The sequence below is a fragment of the Cryptomeria japonica genome, chromosome 5 (assembly GCF_030272615.1).
Source record: "Cryptomeria japonica chromosome 5, Sugi_1.0, whole genome shotgun sequence".
NCBI lineage: Eukaryota > Viridiplantae > Streptophyta > Pinopsida > Cupressales > Cupressaceae > Cryptomeria > Cryptomeria japonica.
In genome coordinates this window covers 145,076,201-145,096,480 of record NC_081409.1, presented here as the reverse complement: position 1 = coordinate 145,096,480, position 20,280 = coordinate 145,076,201, and the positions used below count along the sequence as shown (strand labels likewise).

General features: G+C 34.5%; 1 protein-coding gene across 1 annotated transcript in view; it reads right to left on the bottom strand.

The window, feature by feature from the left end:
- Positions 1-1,021: 1,021 nt before the first annotated feature.
- LOC131067601 (cAMP-dependent protein kinase type 1-like) overlaps positions 1,022-20,280 on the bottom strand; it is a 52,074-nt gene continuing 32,815 nt past the window's right edge. Inside the window, exons 2-10 of the mRNA XM_059220430.1 lie at positions 3,855-4,010; positions 3,090-3,164; positions 2,786-2,879; positions 2,391-2,454; positions 2,249-2,310; positions 2,080-2,146; positions 1,868-1,915; positions 1,593-1,710; positions 1,022-1,126 (exon numbers count right to left, since the gene is read on the bottom strand). Of these exons, the coding sequence (XP_059076413.1) occupies positions 1,022-1,126; positions 1,593-1,710; positions 1,868-1,915; positions 2,080-2,146; positions 2,249-2,310; positions 2,391-2,454; positions 2,786-2,879; positions 3,090-3,164; positions 3,855-4,010 (789 nt within the window). The remainder of the gene's footprint in view (positions 1,127-1,592; positions 1,711-1,867; positions 1,916-2,079; positions 2,147-2,248; positions 2,311-2,390; positions 2,455-2,785; positions 2,880-3,089; positions 3,165-3,854; positions 4,011-20,280) is intronic.

The following is a 20,280-nucleotide window of genomic DNA, read 5'->3' as shown; positions in this document are numbered from 1 at the left end:
CTGAAATGCATTCTTGAAAGTATGAAACACAAGCAAGAAGGATAAACACAAATCAAATGTGACAATCAAAGTTCAAGAAAATTAATAAACAATCCAATGCATCATACCAAATCAGAAAATAATGAAATTCAACATTTTTAAAAAAAAAAAAATTGATTCAATCACAAGAGATAGAATCAATGAGTAACACAAGTGCCAACTTGGTTGATATATTTACCAAGTCTCTAGACTAGATAAAGTGTGTATAATATAGAGATATAATAGAAATAAAAAAATAAATTATTCATTAAGGTAATTGTAAAAATAATGAATAAGAACTCTTACAGATGTTGAATTAGTGGTGACAAGAATTGTAGATGTGTCAACCATATTACATTGAGGTGTCAAGGTGTCATGAGTTGTTGAGTGTCTTTAAGGTGCTAATGAGCTACACTTGAAGGTTTATAATATAATCTTTCTGTTAAATCAGTGCAATCTGTTGTTCATTTCTTTGTTTAAAGATACGACCATTAAACCATGTCTTGACATACAATAAAAAGATATCTTATTACAACATGACTCAATAATTTTAAATACTATAATCATCTTCTATTATGCCATCATTTCTATAAAAAACTAATATAATATATAATTCACAATTCAATGCGGGTGGCAATGCAGTCTCCAAAGGCAGCAGCATAGTCATGGCTGTTTTCATCGAAAGAGAAAAAACCCTCTCGTGTATTAGTACTAATTTTAACTAATATCATAATATAATTAAATTAATGTTTAATAATTAAGTTCATCCATCTCTAGTCAAAACATTTGATACCTTATTTAACGTGTTGACTACGTTTCATTTTGATATTTGTTGTATTATCACTCTTTGAACCACATACGCATGTAAGAATCCAGATATCATACATCATATCGAACTACTAGTATAACACTACAAAAGACTAATATCTTTAATTTCTTCTTAAATTACATGTAAACAACTTACATTGTTATATAGGAGATTTTGTAAAAAATGCATGTCTTTTTAAATATATTCAAAAACTTCTTGATCTTTAGCTGTAAGTTCAAATGCGTGCTTCATTGGGCCTAGATGTGAATAATCTTCAAAATTGCTTACATCTTCTTTTCCCTGCAAATCAGTCATGAGCAAATTAGTTATAATGGCTGAAAAAGCTTTAACTTTGCATGGGGCTTAACCTATTTTAAGTTAATCTAATTTTGGTTCATGCACAATTAGTTCTGTTAACCTATAATGGGTTGTAGCCTTTTGATTGAGGCACTAGTTCAGTTAGTGTGGCACAAAAATCTCAGGAGGATTATATGTCTCATACTAATGAAGGTCCACAGTCTATGAAATGTAGATATAATCTTCTGGATAAAACTGTGAATATTTTTATTCGATGTTTGGAGAGAATGATTCAAAACATTGAATAAAAATATTCACACAATTTTATCCAAAAATCTGTATGAAGTCTAAGTCTACATCTCTCATTCTCCTGTTCCTTTAAAATATGTAATCAACAAAACAACACTTGCAGAGGAAGTCACAAAAGCTAGTAATGGTATCTACAATGAGTTTCCTGTATTACACTTACATTACATATGGGCTTATAAGGTGGTGTTTCTCTCTTTTGAAGCAGCCAGTCCCAATCAACATGTTCAAAGAAAGGATGTGACTTAATGTCCCTCACTCCTCCTTTCAGACATCCAATCCTGATCACATTTTAGTGCTGTCAAACTTGATATGGAACCAAGAATTACATCATAAAATGCAAAATGCAAAGAAGCCTAGCCTGATAATCAAGCACAACATTAATCACAAACTCTGGTCTAGAACTAGTTCATGTTTTAAAAATTTAAGAAACAAAACCTTTTAGTGAGATCTGGAGTCAAGAGTTTGTTGATTAAGTCTCTTGCACTGTACAATCCAAAATGTAAAAGCAAAAATAAATTATAATATATTGCAAGACTAATATATAGCAGACATCTAGTTTCTACAGTTAAAAGCGGGAGAAGTAAAATGATGATGAATCAGAGTTTAATCTAAATTATTGAGAAAAATAAAATGAAAGGATCTCTTACTTATAGGAGAAATGGGTTGGGAAACGAAGCTTGCATTTCAATATCTTCTGGTAGGTACCGAATGTATCTACCATCATCCAACCACGAAAAATCAGTTAAAAACTATCACAAAAACATGAAAAACCTGCAACCTTTAAAAAGGCTAATAGGGAAAGAGTTGCAAACCAACCACTGTCCTGAAATGGAGTAAAGCCTGCAAGCATTTCATACACAAGAACACCAAATGTCCACCTGAAAATCATATCCTGTTAACTATCAAGTCTTTACAGGTAAGAATCAATCATTATTCAAGGTAGCACTTAAAATATTACCAGTCAACAGGTTTGCCATGGCCTTTATTCAAGAGAATTTCAGGTGCCAAGTAGTCTGGTGTTCCTAAGATGCTCAATACAACATAAAATCAGATATTGAATGTCTTTGAACATCTCAATACCAATGAAGATTATGAATTTGAGTGTGTAAGTATCATTTTCATAACCTTTTTGAGATCATGTTCTATAATACATCATCAGAATGAAGATGGACTTTCAATATTTTTTTTTTTCCTCTAATCTTACATGCATTCAAGTAATAGATACTTAGTATGTTTGTAGGAATAAGTAATCTGTACTTATTGAACTATGTAGGAAATTGTTTTTTATGAATGTTTAGTGTTAAAGTGAGCTATATTTAAAAATGCATTATTCTACGGTACAAATGCCCTCACCACATAGAGTAAATGTTCTTCTATCAACCACTTTAGCAAAACCAAAATCTGCAACTTTTATATAGCCCATCTCGTCTAGCAGCAAATTTTCTGGCTAAAAACATAGCAAGAATGAAACAATAATACAAAAATTTCAGGCTGCAATCTTATAATAGGAATTGAAAGACAATCTCAATTTTTTTTCATTAGAGTGGTACATGCTGAACCTCAGCTTGAGAAGGGCTACAATAAAATTTAGTTAAATCGGAGGCCTGAATTGATTGTAAAATGAATGTTACTGATCATTAAACCAAATAATATATACCTTCAGATCTCTGTAGATGATGTTTCGAGAATGGAGATACTCAAAGGAAAGCAAAACTTGGGCTGCATAGAAACGCTGCAGGCAAATCTCACCAAAAATCATAAATTAGCAAAATAGCAGTTAATAGACTTATTTGTTAATCTGCAATTCAGTTAAGTATCTAACCGCAGTGGGTTCACTAAATCTTCCCCAGTGGCGAAGATGCCTGAACAATTCTCCTCTGCAACACCAGGTGAACCCTTATTAGTGTATCTTCAAAATGCCCAGAAAAAATATTACTATGAATTCAAATGGTTGAAAATCTTACCCACAAACATACTCCAAAATCAAATAAATGCATTCCTTGTCTTGAGCATATCCAAGCAGATTCACTATGAATGGAAAGTCAATTTTTTGCAGGATGTCCTTTTCTTGTTTGACATGGTCATACTGATAACACCCAACACAAGTAGGATCAAGAAGGAAAAGTATTAGTAAAAGAGCTTTGGAAATGGCTATTCAGTCATCAAGATAATTATTAGTAAAAGAGTTTTGGAAAAGGATATTCAGTCATCAGGATGAACTCCGATAGGTTGTTCATTATATTATCATCTTGAACAAATGTAACTACTGTCTTCGTCTATTAAAAATCAAAATTTCAGTTATGTAACATTCAACCATAAATATTGTAGTGCATCCGAATGACTAGATAACCATTTTGACTAGATAACCATTTTTGCTTTTTTAAATGGATAAAATTTATATTTTAATGAACATAAGCATTACCTGCTTCTCTCTCAGAATTTGGGCTTTGGAGAGGGCTTTTATGGCACAAACTTGTCCTGTTCGAATGTAGCGAGCAATTTGAACACGCCCATAACTTCCTGTTCCCAAGATTCTGTCCGTCTGAAAATCTTCAATGTTACAATACCCATACCAGATCTGTGGCCACAGAAAATCTTATAAGACCCAAATCGAAGAGTAATAAAAGTGTACATTTGGAAACAATAAAATGAAAATCACTGGAAAGAAGACTATGAATGGAAAAGGAGCACTTCCTTAGATATGGACTTGGGATTAAATAGGATTCTGGGATTAAATTTAGTATCGTGATCTTCTGAACTATAATCTGTCTGGTTTCTCCTCCTGCTAAAAACCTTGGCAAACATTATGCCGATCACATTAACCAGGAAAGAAAATAAACATTTAAAAGAGAACCAGTTTTTCTTCTTTCTTCAACTACTTCAATACTAATCGTTTTTTTCTCATAAGCTCCATGTGAGTGGGATTAGAGTCGAACGAATGCATGATTAAGAACAAAACCAGAAAAGTTAGGGCCAAAAGAGAATTCTTCATCGTGACAGTTATAACTGGTTTCTTCATATGAAATATTGGTTGCCAGATAAGCATGGAAGAGCACCATTAATCTTACAATGATGATTTCCTTTGGAGAAAGAAGAAAAGAGTAAATTTCGAGCCATCCTTAAGTTCCGAAGAGTTAGACCATAGACCTTTGTTGATTATATTTTTCCAATGGAATTCCAATGATAACGTGGTTACAATTTTAGGAGCGTAATGCTTAATGAAATAAAAATAATTATTATTTTATTTACCTTTTCTAATTTTTTTAAGGGGATGTAAGCTAAATTTAGTATATCGATTTTAATTTTCATTTAGTTTTGGGTTTATTTCGAGTACAATGTTTTAATATAATTATATATTAATAAGTAATATATTTTTGTGTTAAGTTTGATTCATAATTTGATTTTTATTTATTTTAATTTACTTTTATTTATACTTATTTAATGTGATATATCATTTAATCTTCATTATTTTATTTATGATCACACTCACTTCCATGCATTCACTATTTGCCTCAAGATTCTTCCCACCCCTTTTACTAGTCCTTATGAGCCAATGTAACAAGTATTTGTACAACATGTTGCTATTCATGGTATTTACAATATTCAACTAACCATTAATCTACAAGATAAATTTTAACTAGTTCACACACTTTAATTTTCTAATGGATTAAGAGCCTTGTATACATATGGCCACTATTGAATTTTTAAATCTTCACTTAGAGTTGTAAAGTCAACCCATACAAGAGTCTACAGTTACATACCTTAAAATATTGGCATCATAAATTATACCTATTTTAGTTCCTAATTTTTAATGTATTCTTTTTTATAATAAAAATTTCAAAACTACTATTTTTTTTTATGTTCTATTTTAGTACATGGATCTCTACTAATTATGTTAATAACCCTTATAAATATAGTCATACAAACTCTACAAACTCTACTTCATAATAATATAGATGAATTTTTATGCCTTCTTGTAAGCAATGCTGGATCCCATGGGTCGCTTATAATATTTGATTGTCTACAACACCATTATTCTCTATTTTTCATTATTGTAAGATCCTTAAGTATTGTCATTTTTCACTTGTGTTACTTCAATTTTATTAAAATATCTATTTGAATAGATAACATTTCTTATATTATTGTGGATTCTTCTAATTCATACAATACAACCTACATTCCTTCATTTTCTTCTCTATTTTAGCATTCCCTATATCTCTTATTCTTGAAATTTTTGGCATTTCGTCACTCATCATAATATTTATCTCATTATTTCCATCATTGTTAGATTATTATTGGTCCTAAATATTTATAGGCTAATAATATTTATGTCTATTAGTTTTCATCCTCTAGATCCAACAATAATAGTGAAAGCTTAACACTTCCAACCTTATTATAATTTCCATAATTTAATATTGATTTCACATCTCATTTGTTTTTTACAATAGCATTATTTTATTGATATACTTATTTACAAAACCTTTTGCCTCTATACAAATCCTAGCAAGCATTTTTATTTTCTTTCAACCTTATATGCCAATGAAACTATTAGATGATAATGTATCTATGCTCAAGTTTGATACTTGTGATTTAGTCTGAAGCTATAGACAACACCAAGCATAGATTTTTTTTTATCTCCATCCAACAAAAAATTAATCTATAATATTACATCTATATTATGTTATTTGTTGATTCATTTATTGTAACATATTTTTAGTTTTACAAATATCAATAATACAAAAATCAAAACCAATAGATCAACTCTATGCTAAATTGAATTTGAGGTCAGTGCCATTTTAGTGATTTACATTAATTTAATTAATATAAATAAAGAATTATATTAATATTAATATACATTTAAATAAGTGGTAGGTTATAAATATATACTTTGATTCCATAAAGACAATTGGAATACTAGGGGGGGGTGAATTACTATTCCCCTTTTCAACTTTAGATTCAACCCAATTATCAATTTACAGATATATATCAATGAGTGTAACAAAAATAAATGAATGATCAAATAAGAAGAAAAAGTAGAGACATCATTCACAATAAGATACTCAAGAGAACACTAGATTTTTGTATAGAAACTTGTTAGGGAAAAGCCATGGAGAGGGTTAACTCTCAATATAATATAACTAGTTATAATATATTACAAAATGCTCACTGGCAAGGCTTACTACCCGAGGCTCACTATCAAAGGGTTCACTACCCATAAGAGAACATGTAGACAAAATGAACTGTTATAGTTGCATCTTAAATATGCATGGAGTACAGTTCCAATTAGGCTTAGTAGATAGACTTTGCACACTTCATTAGCTCTTAGATTTCATTCACATCTGCTTCAATCACATATCATCACATCATATCACATACGATCATACTATCACACACCTACTTCATCATCGAAAGAGAATATCATGTATATACTGAACTATATCTCAAGTCAACCACACATGCCTTATCTAATAAGTCGATATCCAAAAATACTTTACATGCTACCATCAAGATGCTTCATACATTTCACCCACATAGGTTGGCCAAGATATTATAAAAGTTAATGACAACTAAAATTCACATGTTACTCATAATTCTTAATCATGTCCCAAAAGTGCAAGACCAAAAGACAGTCAATTGATGAAATGTGAATGTCCAAACAAATTGTTCTATTCCAGAGGAACGAAGCAACTGATGGGATGAACTGCTGAACCTTGTATCTCACCTTTTGAAAATTCATAACATGTACAAACATAATATAGGTACATTTGATATTCATAAGTATACTGCCAAAACCAAAAACCCATATTTGTAATTGTGGAGAAAAACATGATGAACAATTCATAGAATTACAAAAGCAACAATAGTATAAATCAATAGAGGTACGTTGACATCAATGACAACCAGTATAGTCTATACACAACATTCTCTTTCACCAAAAGCATCAATGGCAAAACTCCAACATTATGTGCATGTTCTAATTTTGAGATAATCACTATACTAGTACATTATTAAATTTTTGAAAGTGGCAAATAGATTGACTACATTGATCATTAGAATCATTCTTCCATGATCAAGGTTAGAATTAAGTACCCTAAATTCTTCACATTTAATTTTTAAATAACTTATTCAAAATATTAATAGTAGCTCTAATACTTATGTAGATTAATAAGTGCTTTATTAAAATGGTAACACCTATTCAAAGAATTCTTTTAATTTCTAAGTATTATTTTTGTTGGCAATTGAAACTCATCCAGCTTGGTCGTGTTGTCATTGATGGAAACACACAACAATTTGGGTTGGTCACTTAACTGGTACTCACCGGTATTCATTGTTTGGCAATTGACATTCAGTCATCTGGCACTCAAGGAACCGACACTGACATGAAAGGAAAACCGACATTCTAGGAACCGTTATATGAGGCCGACACATGAAATTGATCTGGTAGGTCTATACAACAACGATTAAAGGCATCGATCTTGAAGTCTAACGAATTTATTTTTTCTTAGGTCGACATATAAATAATTTTTTAATATATTTGTAAGCTGAGATAAGGCATTTATGTTTGTGTTTGGGAAGGGTATTTAAGTCAGTTCGGCTAGGTTATTTTGATGATGGATAAGGATATTGTGATGTGATATTGTGCGAGCGATCTTGATCAACAGAATGAAAATATAATATTTTGTAGTCGGTTTGGGTTTTTGGTTTAGAGGTTTGGGAAGCGAAGCAAGATATCAGTAAGGAAGGACATAGTTTAAACCGGTACATATTGTGCTTTAACCGAAACTCATCCAGCATAGCAGATACACTCTTAGAGTTCAAAATTTTGTTTGTTACTCCATATGTGGTATTTATAGTCAGTGAGGCTCCTTTTGTGATGAGAAGTGCACTCTAGGTTGTTCGCCTTCCTGCATGTGCAGGCCCTTATTGTAATATTTATTGATTTGGCCAGTGGATAGATATTGTGGGTCTCCAATCCCACCATTGTAATAACCCACCAAAATTGATCCAACAAAAATTGAGTATATTTTTTTGTTTTCCTTTATTATGTTTTATTCAATTGCATACTCTGGGCATCCATCCAATTAGGATTAGGCATTCATCCATTTGGGATGAGCTTCTAACCATACGGGTTAGGCAATTGTCCATACGGGACGTAAATTCCATCTATCCAATACGGGATAGGCATCTACCCATACGGGGTAGGCATCCATCCAAACGGGATAGGAGATGCTCTGGCCAGAGACTTAGACTCATCGGGACCATTCGGGTCCTGAGTCACTCACTAAGTACTACACTCTTCTAACAAGAATGCACCGAGGTCGCCGTCCTTAGGAGTAATTAAAAAATAACACAAGCTTGAATTCCGCCTCGGAATTTGGCTTAAAGCCTCGGGAAGCCAAGCGAATCCATACGGGATTCCTTCCGAGTATGCATTGAATTAAATTGATTATCTTATTTTTCATTTAGGATTCTTACTCAACCAAGCCTAGACCCCACCCACAAACACCTGAGTACGAGGGACAACTCCGTCCCAAGACTGCCTACATACCCGCTTCGGCACGGGATCAAGGCGTAAAGTATGTAGTTCTATATTCTAATCTATGGTTTGATGTAAACTGATTTGTGGGTATGCAACCCTTTCTAGGGTCAGTGTCCCAGACAGTTTCTCTGCGGTTGCTACCCACGATGGTAGCACTTAAGCGAAGGCTCAAGATGGCCTATTGCTTGTGGCCTAAAAAAAAGAAATAACTAGATCCTAATACTTATCATGAACGTCACCCAATTGCAAAATGCCAAAATCCCTTCAAAGGAAAAAAAAAATAGAAATCAATTCCATGAGAGCTTTTAACTTGACCATCCCTAAGAGGGGTTTACTATGGTTTATCTCAACGGATGTGAAATTCATTTAAAAGTTATCTTATTAAATTATCGATCCAAGAGGGATTACCCGCCCCTTGGATTTTTAACTTCCAAATGTCCCTTATTACTCCTCGACGATTTATAGGGACGATGCCACAGACGTCGTTAATGCAGCTTTATTAGGCATTAAGTGCAGTAGTTCAACATGACGGCATTACCCATAAGCGTGACCCAGAGGCACCATATATACCGAACGCTGCTAGTTTTGGTTTTCCAACTTCCTTTATTTAGTTTTCTAACTACGAATAACAAAAATGAAAGCGTAAATAATTGAAGTAACTACTTGAAGTGTAATTTGCATAACAATGAAACTTGCATAATAGTAATTGCATGAAGATATAATTATTCTATAAATAATTCGCATGCTATGAATCCAAAATAATGATTAAATTTAAGCATTTGTATCAAAGACCAATCAAGTGTCCCAACGATTCTTAATGGGTTGAGTAACTTAATTTTAAAAGAATATAGTCTACGATTTTAAAACTTACTAAGGCAATTTAATTATGAGCTTGCTACATATTAGCCCAATTTTTTCTAAGTCGAAATACAATATCTTATAGCTTACACAAAAAAAAGAATTCATTATTCCTAAATGCCATTTCTATCAACTAAAATAATAATAAATTTTTTTAATTAAATAACAAGGGATATTAATTTACATATATAAAAAAAAATTTCCAATTTAAAATTTCAACTTACAAATTTAAAAAAGAAAAAAAGAAAAAGGAACTTTTAATTGAATAAGTTAGTTTATTAGTGTAGTAATGAGGGCGCGGGGTGGGGACCACGGGTCCCATCACCCCTGCGGCCCTGCATGCGCAGGTCCGCAGAGGTGAGGGGGCCCACGGGCCCCTCCGTACTACTGCGACAGTTCAACGTAACCGTCCTTGCATGCCGACGTTTATTTGGTGCGAAACGCCATGCGTTACGGGGGGGTTTTTAAGAGATTTTTCTAAAGTTCGAAACGATTTCTTTTCTTTTTGGTTATATATATATATATGTATATAAATATATTTGTTCTTATTTATAACATTATTATTATTTTTTTTGATACAGGAGTATTGCATTTTAATTTATTGAAAATCACCCAGAGCAGGGTAGATAACAGGCAATAACAATGTTGCAGATTGATTTTCAGGGATAAAATACAATGAAGCAGTAACCAGAGAGGGTTTTTCTTCTCTTTTTTTTTCATTTCTTTTGTTCTTTACACAGGGAGGTCTATTCACAGAGAAGGGAGATGATTTATTTATACACACAGGGAGATTTGTTCACAGAGAAAAGAGAAAATTGTTTGTACACACAGGGAGATCTAATTTTTATCAAAAATAAACTGAAGACAATGAATCTAATTTTCATCAAGTGACTCTATTCTCCTAAACCATTTAATCTACTTCTTTCAAAACTGAAACTAATTTCTTATCAAGAATTTAAACAATGAATCTCATTCTCTACAAAATCTGAAACTAATTTCTTATCAAGAATTTAAACAATGAATCTCATTCTCTACAAAATCTGAAACTAATTTCTTATCAAGAATTTAAAAAATGAATCAAACAATTTAATCTACTTTTTATCAAACATTTTAATCTATTTCTTATCAAAATCTGAAATAATTCTTAACAAAACACAAATGAATTTCATTCTCATAAAATAATTTAGTCAAATCTAATCTACCACAAGAATAAGATGCACAAACTAAGTTTGAAGGAACCTGGGTGCTTGAAAATGGTGTAGAGTCTTCCTTGATCCTCCAAATTGAAGAGAAGTCCTCCCAACAAAATCTTAGCTAAAAATGAAAATGGACTACAAAGGAGAATTTAACTTGCAGAATTTCTTATGGAATAGCCAACACTCATTTTGAAACTTGTACCTCTTTTATAAAAGAAATTTCAAATTCCCACTACCTAATTATTAATTGACAAAAAAAAAAGAGATTCTCTCCCAATTTGGCCTCCATGCAAATTGATTAGGCTTAGTGGGAGGAGTTACATGCAAGGTGGTGGAGAAGCCTCTAGAAGCTTCTCATTCCTCCTACAACATGTGCCTTAATTTGGGTGAGGGGAAATTAAATAACCAATTAAAAATATATATATATTTTCCCATGTGTGTGTGTGGTTTATTATTTTTATTCCCTTACAATATTCATTCAATAGTTTATCCAAAGAAATATAATAGAGTTTTGTATTTAAATCAAAAAGGTGATAAAGGAGGGTTGTGACATCCTCCCCCCCTTAAATCTATGCATCGTCCCGATGCACTTATTAAATGCATTCAAAAGAGTTTATAGTTCATGTTCAAAACAAAAAAGGAAACAGCTGCTGCATCTCCTTAGTATCCTCCCACGTGGCATTCTTTTCGTCATACTGGTCCCATTGCACTTTGCACTGATCAACCTCTCTGTTGCGCAATTGGCACTGGCGCCTCTCCAAGATTCTGAATGGCTCTATCATTATTCCCCCCATTTCTTGGACCTGTAAAGCATCCCAATTCAAAATGTGTTTCTCATTAGGTACATACTTTTTAAGAAGAGATACATGGAAGACATCATGGATTCGGCTCAATTGGGGAGGTAAGGCCAACCGATAAGCAACTGGATTAATTCTTCCCAATATTTCAAAAGGTCCGACATAACGAGGTGCAAGCTTAGTCTTTTTCCCAAATCTTATGGAACTCTTGTGTGGCCTAACCCTTAGGAAGACTTTCTCTCCTACCTCAAACTCCCTTGGTGTTATGTTTTTATCTGCATAACTTTTCTGCCTATCCGAGGCTTCCTTCAACCTTTGCCTAATTTCCTTAGTTTTCCTCTCCATTTCTTTCAACATATCTGGCCCAATAATCACTCTATCTTCAAGACTATCCCAACTCAAAGGTGTTCGACATGGTCTACCATACAAAGCTTCAAAAGGTGCCATTCCCAAAGATGTTTGATATGTATTATTGTAGGCAAACTCTACCAAAGGTAGGTACTCTTCCCATTTTCTCTGTTGGTCCATGCAGTACATGCGAAGCAGGTCTTCCATAATCTGATTTGTCCTTTCTGTTTGACCGTCGGTTTCCGGATGGTATGCGGTGCTAAAATTTAGTTTGAGTTCCTAGAGCTGATTGAAGAGTGGTCCAAAACCTTGAAGTGAATCTTGCATCTCTGTCTGATATGATTTTCTCTGGTATTCCATGCAACCTAAATATCTCCTTAATGAAGCGTCTAGCCAAGGTGGGTGCATCATCCATCAGATTTCCTGGTATAAAGTGTGCCACCTTAGTGAGTTTGTCAATTACCACCATTATTGCATCATGCCTAGAAGGTGACATGGGTAACCCTTGTACAAAATCCATGCTAATAACTTGCCACTTATGTTGAGGTACATCGTGCAATTGCAACAATCCATCTGGGTGTCTATGTTCTGCCTTTACTCTTTGACACTCCAAACATTTAGCTACATACTTGACAATATCGCTCTTCAACCCTTGCCAAAAGTATAACTTCTTTAGATCTGCATAAAGTTTGTTAACTCCTGGGTGGCCTGAATAAGGGGCATTGTGAGCCTCCGAAAGGACTACTTCCCTTAAGTTCCCTGAATTAGGAATATAGATTCTATTATTGTATCTGAGCAACCCATCTTCATCTAATGTATACCCTTCGACCTTAGGGTCGGTCGGGTTGTGTCTTATAGTTAATTTGACTTGCTCATACCATGGGTCATGTCCTTGTTCATCCATTACTTGCCTTTTGAAAGAGGTTTTGAAGGTTGCTATAGTCATCAAGTGTCTCCTCCTACTTAAGGCATCTGCCACCCTATTTTCTTTTCCCTTAATATATTCAATTTCAAAATCATATTCACTTAGAAACTCTAACCACCTTCTTTTTCTGGCATTTAAGTGAGGTTGGGTAAAGATGTATTTTAGTCCTTGGTTGTCCGACTTAAGTTCAAAGGGCTTCCCTAGTAAGAAGTGTCTCCACTTTTGCAGGGCATGCACAATTGCTGCCAACTCTAAGTCGTGGGGTGCATAATTGACTTCATGAGTCTTTAGCTTCCTAGATTCGTAAGCTACTACCCCTTCATCTTGGACAAGTACTCCTCCTAACCCTTCAATAGAAGCATCTGTTATGACTGTGAAGTGTCCATTTGGATCTGGTACCTTTAGAATGGGTGCTGAAGTTAGTTTTCCCTTCAAGATTTGAAATGCCTTATCACTTTGCTCGGTCCATACAAACCTTTTGCCCTTCCTTTGCAACGAGGTGATGGGGTTTGCTATCTTAGAGAATCCTTCTACAAACCTCCTATAGTAACCTGCTAGCCCCATAAAGCTTCTTACCTCTGAAACATTCTTAGGGATTGGCCATTCTACTATCGCCTTTATTTTATCTGGGTCGACTGCTATTCCTTCTTTTGATATTATATGCCCAAGATAGTGAATCTTTTCCTCAAAGAAGGCACATTTGGACAATTTCCCATATAACTTATGTTCTCCCAATCTTTGCAAAACAATTTGTAGGTGCACTAAATGTTCCTCTTCATTTCTAGAGTAAATCAATATGTCATCCAAAAATACCAAAACAAATTTATCCAAGTAGTCATGGAGTACACTATTCATTAGGTTCATGAATGCAGCTGGGGCATTAGTTACACCAAAAGGAACTACTGTGAATTCATAATGTCCATACCTCATCCTGAAAGCTGTCTTCGGAATGTCTTCTTCCTTAATTCTGAGTTGATGATACCCTGACCGAAGATCTATCTTTGAGAAAACTGCCGCTCCTTTCATTTGGTCAAAAAGGTCCTCTATGCGAGGTAAGGGATACCTATTCTTTATGGTGACTTTGTTCAACATCCTATAGTCGATGCATAGCCTTAAGGTTCCATCCTTCTTCTTAACAAATAAAACTGGCGCTCCCCATGGTGATACACTTGGCCTTATTAATCCCTTAGCTAAGAGTTCCTCTAATTGCATTTTGAGCTCTTGTAATTCGGTTGTGTTCATCCGGTAAGGTGCCCTTGATACTGGTTCAGCTCCTAGGAGTACTTCGATAGAAAAGTCAAACTTCCTCTTGGGGGGTAAACCGGGTAATTCTTTTGGAAAAACATCCTTAAACTCCTTTAAGAAAGGGTTATTTTCAAATGTTGGTGTATTTTCCTCCTTTCCTTCATCAATTTCAACCATAAATATTTGTCCTCCTCTTCTCCTTTCCTTCTTTAATTGCATTGCTGAGATAGTTTCTATATTAATGGGTTTAAACTTTCCTTGGATTTTGACCCTTTTCCCCCCATCATCCAAACATTCAACAACTTTGTTATAACAATCTACATTAGCTTGATGGCCTGCTAACCAACTCATTCCCATAATTACATCATATAATCCTAGGGGTGCCACATAGAGATCTACCCTTGTTTCGAACTCAGGGAATTGTACCCTTGCCCTCGGTAAACACTTAGTTACTTCTCTAGTTACCTTATCCCCATATTGAACCGTCCATGATGACTCCATTTGATTAACTTTTAATGCATATTTGTTCACTAATTCAGGTGAGATGAAACATTTAGATGATCCAGTGTCAATTAGAATTGATATTGGTTGTTCAAATAGTGTACCTGTAGTTTCCACGGGAACATTCTGGTATCTTCTTCTTTGGTTCCTAACCACTGCATGAATCCTCTATTGGGGCCCTTGTTGGGGTTGATTGGCTCTAATTTGTCCTTGCATCCTGGGGCAATCTCTAGCAAAATGATTTTCCCCGCACATAAAGCATCCACCTGGAGGACCTCTCCTACCTTGATTTCTAGGGGGATCATTCCTTGTTTCATTTCCCCTGGGTGGATAAGTTATCCTGTTCTGCTGGTCATTCCTGTTATAGTTGCCCCTGTTATCATTGCCCCTGTTATTATTGCCTCTGTTATTATTGCCCCTGGTATTGTCATTTCCATTCCTCTAATATTGATTAGGCGGTGGCCTCCTTTCGGAAAAGTTATTCCTTTGACCCTTGTTGAAATTAGTGTTTCCATTGAATTCTTGCTTCCTTTTAAATGAGTGGTTCCCATTATAGTTCCGTCCTGCTAGTGTTTGAATCTTCCTCTCTTGCCTTAGGGACTTTTCAAGTACTTCATTCATATTTCTGGGTCCATGCATATCAACCTCTGCCCCTATGCTGGTATTCAACCCCAAAATGAATTTCCTTGCTTGGCCTTCTTCATCCTTTTGGTACATAGGCACATATTTAAGCAACTTGGCGAACTTATCCCAATATTGTTGAACGGATAGGGACCCTTGACGTAGATTATGGAATTCTGTCACTTTCTCATCAAAGAACAATTGAGGGAGCCACCTATCTCGAAAATGGTGAACAAATTGATCCCATGTGATCGTATCCCTGTTATACCCATTTTGTTCCTTGGTGTTGGTCCACCAACTAGCCGCCTCCCCTGTGAGTTGATAGGAGCCCCATAAAGCCTTGGTTGTTTCGCTAAAATCTCTTAGCTCAAAATATTTTTCCATTTCATTTAGCCAATTCTCAGCCCCTTCACCAATCTGCCTCCCATCGAACTTAGGAGGGGTGATTTTCTTCAAATCCTTGGAGAGTTCCAATATGTTATTTTCCTTCCCATTACCCATCACATTTCCTTGATTGCTACCAAGGTTTCCATTCTCGGTACCACTTCTATTCTCATAGTCATTCTGCCTTTCCCTAAGGTCCTGCAGTGATTGTTCCAAGAAGTTGATTTTATCTCTTTGTTCGGTTAGAAGGTCGATTATAGCTTGGACCCCATCTCCGTTATTCCCTGGGTTGTGTCGATCCTATTCATGATCTTCCTCATGGTTTCCTTCATGGTTTTCTTCATGGTTTTCCTCCCTTTGACTCCTAGTACGTCTTCCATTACCCCTTCCTCTTCCTCTTCCTCTTCCTCTTCCTCTTGCCATTCTAGGTTTTACCTGAAAGTTAAATTATGCAGTTAATTTTTTTTTTGTAGAATAAAATTTAATTTCTATTTTTGTAAAACATTCCCTTAGTTGAATAAATTGAAGTGAGCACAAGGCCTAGATTTGAACCTTTTCTCTGATACCACATGTAATAACCCACCAAAATTGATCCAACAAAAATTGAGTATATTTTTTTTTTTTCCTTTATTATGTTTTATTCAATTGCATACTCTGGGCATCCATCCAATTAGGATTAGGCATTCATCCATTCGGGATGAGCTTCTAACCATACGGGTTAGGCAATTGTCCATACGGGACGTAAATTCCATCTATCCAATACAGGATAGGCATCTACCCATACGGGGTAGGCATCCATCCAAACAGGATAGGAGATGCTCTGGCCAGAGAATTAGACTCATCGGGACCATTCGGGTCCTGAGTCACTCACTAAGTACTACACTCTTCTAACAAGAATGCACCGAGGTCGCCGTCCTTAGGAGTAATTAAAAAATAACACAAGCTTGAATTCCGCCTCGGAATTTGGCTTAAAGCCTCGGGAAGTCAAGCGAATCCATACGGGATTCCTTCCGAGTATGCATTGAATTAAATTGATTATCTTATTTTTCATTTCGGATTCTTACTCAACCAAGCCTAGACCCCACCCACGAATGCCTGAGTACGAGGGACAACTTCGTCCCAAGACTGCCTACATACCTGCTTCGGCACGGGATCAAGGCGTAAAGTATGTAGTTCTATATTCTAATCTATGGTTTGATGTAAACTGATTTGTGGGTATGCAACCCTTTCTAGGGTCAGTGTCCCAGACAGTTTCTCTGCTGTTGCTACCCACGATGGTAGCACTTAAGCGAAGGCTCAAGATGGCCTATTGCTTGTGGCCTAAAAAAAAGAAATAACTAGATCCTAATACTTATCATGAACGTCACCCAATTGCAAAATGCCAAAATCCCTTCAAAGGAAAAAAAAAATAGAAATCAATTCTATGAGAGCTTTTAACTTGACCATACCTAAGAGGGGTTTACTATGGTTTATCTCAACGGATGTGAAATTCATTTAAAAGTTATCTTATTAAATTATTGATCCAAGAGGGATTACCCGCCCCTTGGATTTTTAACTTCCAAATGTCCCTTATTACTCCCCGACGATTTATAGGGACGATGCCACAGACGTCGTTAATGCAGCTTTATTAGGCGTTAAGTGCAGTAGTTCAACACGACGGCATTACCCGTAAGCATGACCCAGAGGCACCATATATACTGAACGCTGCTAGTTTTGGATTTCCAACTTCCTTTATTTAGTTTTCTAACTACGAATGACAAAAATGAAAGCGTAAATAATTGAAGTAACTACTTGAAGTGTAATTTGCATAACAATGAAACTTGCATAATAGTAATTGCATGAAGATATAATTATTCTATAAATAATTCACATGCTATGAATCCAAAATAACGATTAAATTTAAGCATTTGTATTAAAGACCAATCAAGTGTCCCAACGATTCTTAATGGGTTGAGTAACTTAATTTTAAAAGAATATAGTCTACGATTTTAAAACTTACTAAGGCAATTTAATTATGAGCTTGCTACATATTAGCCTAATTTTTTCTAAGTCGAAATACAATATCTTATAGCTTACACAAAAAAAAGAATTCATTATTCCTAAATGCCATTTCTATCAACTAAAATAATAATTTTTTTTTTTAATTAAATAACAAGGGATATTAATTTACATATATAAAAAAAAATTTCCAATTTAAAATTTCAACTTACAAATTAAAAAAAAAAAAAAAAAAAAGGAACTTTTAATTGAATAAGTTAGTTTATTAGGGTAGTAATGAGGGCGCGGGGTGGGGACCACGGGTCCCATCACCCCTGCGGCCCTGCATGCGCAGGTCCGCAGAGGTGAGGGGGCCCGTGGGCCCCTCCGTACTACTGCGACAGTTCAACGTAACCATCCTTGCATGCCGACGTTTATTTGGTGCGAAACGCCATGCGTTACGGGGGGGTTTTTAAGAGATTTTTCTAAAGTTCGAAATGATTTCTTTTCTTTTTGGTTATATATATATATATATATGTATATAAATATATTTGTTCTTATTTATAACATTATTATTATTTTTTTTGATACAGGAGTATTGCATTTTAATTTATTGAAAATCACCCAGAGTAGGGTAGATAACAGGCAATAACAATGTTGCAGATTGATTTTCAGGGATAAAATACAATGAAGCAGTAACCAGAGAGGGTTTTTCTTCTCTTTTTTTTTCATTTCTTTTGTTCTTTACATAGGGAGGTCTATTCACAGAGAAGGGAGATGATTTATTTATACACACAGGGAGATTTGTTCATAGAGAAAAGAGAAAATTGTTTGTACACACAGGGAGATCTAATTTTTATCAAAAATAAACTGAAGACAATGAATCTAATTTTCATCAAGTGACTCTATTCTCCTAAACCATTTAATCTACTTCTTTCAAAACTGAAACTAATTTCTTATCAAGAATTTAAACAATGAATCTCATTCTCTACAAAATCTGAAACTAATTTCTTATCAAGAATTTAAACAATGAATCTCATTCTCTACAAAATCTGAAACTAATTTCTTATCAAGAATTTAAAAAATGAATCAAACAATTTAATCTACTTTTTATCAAACATTTTAATCTATTTCTTATCAAAATCTAAAATAATTCTTAACAAAACACAAATGAATTTCATTCTCATAAAATAATTTAGTCAAATCTAATCTACCACAAGAATAAGATGCACAAACTAAGTTTGAAGGAACCTGGGTGCTTGAAAATGGTGTAGAGTCTTCCTTGATCCTCCAAATTGAAGAGAAGTCCTCCCAACAAAATCTTAGCTGAAAATGAAAATGGACTACAAAGGAGAATTTAACTTGCAGAATTTCTTATGGAATAGCCAACACTCATTTTGAAACTTGTACCTCTTTTATAAAAGAAATTTCAAATTCCCACTACCTAATTATTAATTGAAAAAAAAAAAAGAGATTCTCTCCCAATTTGGCCTCCATGCAAATTGATTAGGCTTAGTGGGAGGAGTTACATGCAAGGTGGTGGAGAAGCCTCTAGAAGCTTCTCATTCCTCCTACAACATGTGCCTTAATTTGGGTGAGGGGAAATTAAATAACCAATTAAAAATATATATATATTTTCCCATGTGTGTGTGTGGTTTATTATTTTTATTCCCTTACAATATTGATTCAATAGTTTATCCAAAGAAATATAATAGAGTTTTGTATTTAAATCAAAAAGGTGATAAAGGAGGGTTGTGACAACCATGGTTTTTCCTCTTTGAGGTTTTCCATGTATAAATCTTTGTGCTATGGTGTATACTCTTGTGGTTGCTTCATTTCTATTTGTTGTTATATTCTTTCATGTTTACTGGTTACTGAATTACATTGTGAATAAGATTAAAATTGATTATATCGGTAGAACACTAATTCACATCCCCTCTCAGTGTTCTTGGATTCCAACAATTGGTATCAGGGCTTGGTGCCTTGGAGTAAGTCTAATAGCTTGAGGAAGATCCTGAATCTAAAATCAATGGAGATGAGTCTATTGAAAAACTTGAAGTAGAACTTGAGGACTATGATGTTGAAAGGATGAAGAACTTGAAGTTGCAAGATGAATTGAACTTTGAAAGGAATTCATTCTTACACTGCAGGAGAGTCTATCATCTATTAAAGCTAAAAGGAAGGAACTTTTTCAAAATCCAAATGATGAAGAGAAGCATGCCCTTAAGGAACAATGTCAGAAACTGAGTCAGGAGAATAGTGTGATGAAGAATAAAATGCAATCCTTGACTATGAGGATGTCCAAGGAGATTGAAGACCAAAGAAGAATGAAGAAAATCCTGGCAAATCTCTTAAGGATAGATCTGAGGAATGCATTAGGTTGACACATGAGAATGATGTGTTGAGGACTGAGTTGGTACAATCACAAAACAATGAGGAAGAGCTGAAAAGAATGA